This window comes from Nanorana parkeri, unplaced genomic scaffold (assembly GCF_000935625.1).
Source record: "Nanorana parkeri isolate BGI_ZX_2015 unplaced genomic scaffold, ASM93562v1 scaffold122, whole genome shotgun sequence".
Classification (NCBI taxonomy): Eukaryota; Metazoa; Chordata; class Amphibia; order Anura; family Dicroglossidae; genus Nanorana; species Nanorana parkeri.
The window spans coordinates 1087312-1093404 of NW_017306390.1; the positions used below are offsets into that span (position 1 = coordinate 1087312).

The following is a 6093-nucleotide window of genomic DNA, read 5'->3' on the forward strand; positions in this document are numbered from 1 at the left end:
GGCGAATGGGGGGGGGGGGGGCACTGAGGAAAAGGTCTTTGCTGATGGGAAAGGAGGCATTAAGACAGATCTGTTGCTTTACAGAGTAAACACACTTTGGGGGCCATTAAAATGTTACACACTTGCCTTTTCCTACCCAAATCTTTAAATCTTTGTAGACACTGCACAGACTCTTGTTCAAAATAGTTGCTGTCCCTTCATTAAAATGTAAAGTCCATAATCTGCTCTTCCTCGCAGGTCAGAAAGTTACATAGCATAGGCTCAGGGGCGTCCTTACACTTTTTGCTGCCTTTGGCATTGGGGGAGGGTGATGCTGGCAGTGCACGTTTTTGGGGGAAGGGGGTGTTTTGGAGGCGCATGTTGCCATGGCGGGAGGAGGGCCAGGGGGTGGTGCCTGGTACCTCTGTCCAGCATCCCGTCCAGCTTACTGACATCATTGGTTGCCAGGAGCTGGACAGGACGCCAAACAGAGCATCACAGGTTGCTATGAGCTCCTAGCAACTTGGGACGCTTTAGTCGGAAAGGTCCCCACATGACTCATTGAGATGCCACCTGAGGCAACCCCTTCAGGCTGCCTCATTATAGGGGGAGCCCTGCATCAGCTTCAGTTAGCACCCTCCTTCTGACCCTGTGAGGTGCTGCCTGGGTTCTGGTTGTAGTGAATTACAGAGAACTAAGATTAAGGTATATTGAGGAGACTTCCTGATTTTAGCAAAATACATACACATAGTGAATGTCCCTGTGTGCTTGGAGTTAAACTTAGCATGTTAGTTGTCAGATATATACATTGTATGGGGTTCATTCTGGGTAGTGTGTTACTAACCTTTTTTTACCTTCTAGATACCTATTACCTGATAACAACAAATCCACAAAGCACAAAACATCTATCATTAAAAAGTCAGTGAATCCTCAATGGAACCACACTTTCTCCTTTACAAGTCTAGAGCCCAGTGACTTGCAGAACATTTCTCTGGAGCTGACAGTATGGGATAAGGAATCCTTGACAAGCAATGTTTTTCTGGGTGGAGTATGTCTGAGTTGTGGTAGTGGTAAGTAACCAAGCATACATCTACTATTTTGTTGTGTTCCAAGTAAATGATATGTAAGTAGATGTGTGCCCATTCCATAAACAGGTCATTTAGAGTAGTGGACTGAATTCAGAAAGGGGAGATTTGCTATAAAGTTCTGCGTAAACCGATGGTGCTATAATAATAACATTTAGAAATGTTAGCTATACCTAGAACAGGACCTTGAGAAAATGTACCATTTGTCCTCCAGAAAATTAGAAATGCACTTCCTGGTATGTTAGGGTGTCTAGGAACTCTTGTGCCTACAGCTTCAAAGCTGGAAATGTGCAGTGTAAGAGATAAAAGTTTAAAGGGAACCTGTGCTTTGCCCATGCATACAAACCTTTTCTGTTCTCCCCCCGCCACTCTATTTGGTCACCTACATGTATGTGGGAGCATGTGATTCATGCCTCTGCCTTCCATGTGACAGCACTTGTGATAGGCAAATAAAAAATAGAAACATGCAGAACTAGTCTCTTTTTGCAATCACAACCAAACTAAATGTATCTTTGATTAAATATAAAACATGTACTATATGTGCTTAATATATCTCAAATTTCCTATGTGTACCGTGAATATTAATCCAATTTACAAATAACAAACGTGCCATTATCTTTATATACGAACATACATAGATGAACAATAAATTGCAGCAATGCAACAATAAATCACATGCAAATCATGTAAATTATACTAATAAAGTGCTGCAAAATATTTACAGTCACTAATAATACACAAAATATGAACGTCCTTGTGACTACAGTAATCCCCCACTGTGTGACTGCACCATAAACATTGAGGGGAATTTATCAAAACTGGAGCAGCCAAAATGTGTAGCACCTGTGCACGGCAACTAATCAGCATCAGCTTCTATCTTTCATTTTCAAATCTTAACTGATCAAACTGAAGATAGAAGCTGATTGGTTGCCCTGCGCAACTACTTCATATTCTGTCTGCTCCAGTTTTGATAAATCCCCCCCTTTGTTTCTTCCATCCCACACTGATAGTCCTCAGTATTCTTCGCTATGTGTCAAAGACCCATATGGAATCACACTCACCCCAAATTCTGACCCCCTTTTTACAGGAAGGGTCACAAAACACAATTCCATCTATTAGTAAAAGTCATACAAGAAGTTATTTGAAAGAAGTCTCCAAAAGCATTCATGGAGAATAAGGATATTGTAATACTGTTGTCTTATAGTGTAGTATTACCTCTTTATTAAAAGCATAAAAACAATACAAATCACTCAAAATGTACTGTGATCAATCCAGTACTTAGATCATACTGCTCAACAGTGGGTGGGAAACGCCGTGCCACAGTCAGCCAACTATCTGTGCGCACAGACATCCCATCAGAAGCGCGATTATGTCACAGTGTTTTCCCCCTTCTACGCGTTTCATCTCCAATATGTCCTAAGGAGCGTCCAAACACTGTTATTCTAAGTAGCCTATGTATCATATTCAGAATCTATTAACTCATTCAATGCTTCACGCTGCTATACTGAATTCAATGCTGCACACTGCTATACTGGTTACATAGTTATTATAGTTCTAAACAGAACGCTATGCCCACAGTTACCCACTGTTGATCCAGAGGAAGGCAAAAAACCCTATAAAGCATGGTTCAATTTGCTCCAACAGGGGGAAAAAATTCCTTCCTGACCCCATAAGGCAATTGGATATTCCCTGGATCAACAATCTCTGGTGCTTAATATACCTATAAGAACTCAATATCCAGTAATATTCTGTGCATTTAGGAATACATCCAGATTTTTTTTTTAAACAATTAACTGAGCTCGCTAGAACTAGCTCCTGGGGGAGTCAGTTCCACATTTTCACAGCTTTAACTGTGAAGAATCCTTTCCGTATGCAAAGGTTAAACCTCTTTTAATCTCTCTATCTATGATGTTAGGCAAATGGCCACAAAGGAACACAAAGCTGTTACATGGGCTGAGGAGAGAATTCTCAGAAATTAGAGCTGTCACAGAGCTTCCACTCCGCATTCCAGGCAGCTGAATGGAGCAGTGGTGGAGCAAAGAAAAGGTATGTGTAGCTAATAGGACCAGACTTAAAGGGGTTCTAAACCCTTCGTTTTTTTTGCCTATATCTACTGCTAGCAAGCAGTAGATATAGGCAAGAAGTTTAAAAAAAAAAAAAAAACGCTTGAACTGGTTTTAAACTTACCTCGTTATCGCTGCTCGCTCCCGCGCCGAGAAGAATCAGGAAGTGATCGTACGGCCGGGAGACGAGCAGAGACACAAGGTAAGTCTATGGACGCGTGCACCCGCCTGCAGACACCGCTGGATCGGAGAGACAGAGCAGTCAGCGCTGGATCGGAGTGACGCCGCACCGCTGGAGGGACACATGAAAACATGGGGAAAGAAGAGGAAGATCAGAATAAGAGACATCATTTGAGGTAAGTGCTAATATTTACATGGGGGGAGGGGAAAAAAATTTGGCTTTAATGTCACTTTAAAGTGAACCTGTTCCTTGGTCCAGCATGGGAAGTGCCAACGAAGGTTGCAAGATCTCTCCTATGTGCCGGAAGTATAACAGAGTTACAGGTGTTGCCCATGGCCCCTTCTGTGTTTGGGGCTTGGGAACCCAGAGCAACCCAGAGTAACAGAGCTCACAGGTATTTTAAAAGCAAAAGTCAAAAACATACAGTGTTATTCACTAAAGGGTGAAGAGTTTGGAGAAGGCAGGAGAAGTGAACAATCTAGGACAACATAGCTGAACTGGAAGCATTCTCCAATTCAGCTCACTTTCTAGTTCAGCTATGTATTCCTAGATTGTTCACTTCTCCTGCCTTCTCCAACTCTTCACCCTTTAGTGAATAACTCTGACAGAGTTGGCATAGTTTAATATCGTTCAAGATTTAGGGGTACCAGAATTATTATTCTTTGCAGTCTTAAGCTTACTGATTTTCAGGAAAGAACTTGATATGTGGATTTGTTTATGCTTTAATGATGCGTCGCTCGTCTTAAAACATAATGTGCAGTGTCAGAAAATAAAAGGCTTGAGTATGATTCTGAGTGGAGTTCCTGGCATGTTACATAGTATTTGAGGTTGAATAAAGACATTAGTCCATCAAGTCCAACCTATTAAGATCTCATTCTAGGAGTACCCGTACCCCTGTATATTACGGTCCCTTAAGAAATCGTCCAAAAGTTTCTTGAACAATTCCACATTATTTGCTGAAATCACCGCCTGTAATGTAATCTGCTAAAGGGCATCACACCGTGCAGACATCTTCAGTCTCCATTGTAATCTCCTTTAAAGTTAATTTCATGGATGTTTAATTTGATAGCAGCTCAGCTGAAGACTTTGTAATCATTCATCTGTGAAGATGTATACCATTGTAATTATTGTAATTAGCTTATGAGATGCCACAGCTAACAAAAACAAATGGATGCATTGTTTTGCATTTCAGGCAATTTTTCTAATATCCGTTGCTGCAGTTTTACAAAATGATTTTTGATATCCATTATGCGGTTTTATTAAATGAGCTAATCAATGTTCTCATTTTAATTACAGCTGCAGTATTATTTCAGCAGAAATGTTTAGCCTAAAGAGAATGTACTGTTAAAATTAGGAGCTTTTTGGTTTTGTATTTTTTCAAGATGTTTCTTTTGACAATAATTTATAAGGAATAATGCATGTGGCATTTCCTATATTGGGTAGCAAAGTGGCTTAGTTATTTTCGCATGCCTGCCTTGCAGCACTTGGGTTCTCAATTTGAATCTTAACCAGGACACTGCCTGCATGCAGTTTGCATATTCTTGCTTTTCTTGCATTGGCTTCCTTCAGGTATTCTAGTTTCCTCCCACACTCCAAGGACATGCTTGTAGGTTGATTGGCTCCTGTCTAAATTGGCCCTAGTATCTATATACAGTATGTGAGATAGGGACCTTAGATTGTAATCTCTTTAAGGGCAAGGACTGGTGTGAACGTACAATATGTAAAGTGCTGCATAAATTGTTGGTGCTATATAAATACCAGTAATAATATTGTTTTATTAACAATTTCTCTGCTTAGCCAAATCTTTCCTTTGCATGGGAGAATGACTGGAATTGGTTAGCAGAATTTAGTCTAGCAGGGCAGGAGACCTGATTTTTCCTCCTTTAGCTAAAGGAGGACTATGAAAATCACTGTCACGCGCCGGCTCAATAGATTAGGAAGTGAATGAACGCATACCGTCACTCACTCACTTCTCGATCATGATCCTGCAGAGAGCTGTGACTGTCAGTCACGGCTCCCCACTGGAATTCCCGATCCGATTCTCCATTGAGGACTGGAGAAACAAATGGGGGGGGGGGGGGGTACAGCTGCTTCTGCCTCTAAATAGGCAGAGCCAGCTGTCACTCACGCAGCTGTGTGGATCTCGACAGTAATGTCAAGATCTGTCCCGGCTGCGGTGGTCCCCGTATACCGCAAACTATAGCTTGCGATATACTGAGCTTTGGGTCACTGGAGGATGCTACTTTATGTCCTCCCGTGACCCTTTAGAGAACTATGGGGAAAAACACTTAACCCATAGTTCTCTTTTTAGTAACACTTACAGGTCTTGTCCTTCCCTCAGCCCATGATTGCACAGCGAAAGAAGGAACAGCACAAGAGTTAATCTCTCTGTTTCTCTGTTCCCTCCTAATGTCAGCATGTACCCAGCCTGAGCTCTGCTGTGCAGAGATTGCTAGAGGTTAATTCCAGATCAAATTTAGGTACTCACACTGCTAGCATTTCAAATGCATTTAATTATATATTTTGATTCCTTTTATTTTAATTATTTTAGAGCTGAACACTAGGCAGATATAAAAGACACAAATGAATACTGCTCTGTATTCATTATCACATCCTTAAATGTATTTGTTAATTGCAAACAGTACCTGAATCTGACTTATTATGAACCTTTTGCAATTGACTCTACAGCACAACTCTGTATGGGGGAGCGAGAGGCAGCACAAGAAAGCATTCTGAGTACACAACTGGAAAAAAAGAGATCTCATTGGGGAGTGGTAGAGGAATG

General features: G+C 41.3%; 1 protein-coding gene across 1 annotated transcript in view; it reads left to right on the forward strand.

The window, feature by feature from the left end:
• The window catches only part of SYTL5 (synaptotagmin like 5), an 82826-nt gene that overhangs the window by 73067 nt on the left and 3666 nt on the right, over positions 1 to 6093 (forward strand). The window contains exon 18 of the mRNA XM_018553505.1: positions 841 to 1049. Coding sequence (XP_018409007.1) covers positions 841 to 1049 — 209 coding nt within the window. The remainder of the gene's footprint in view (positions 1 to 840; positions 1050 to 6093) is intronic.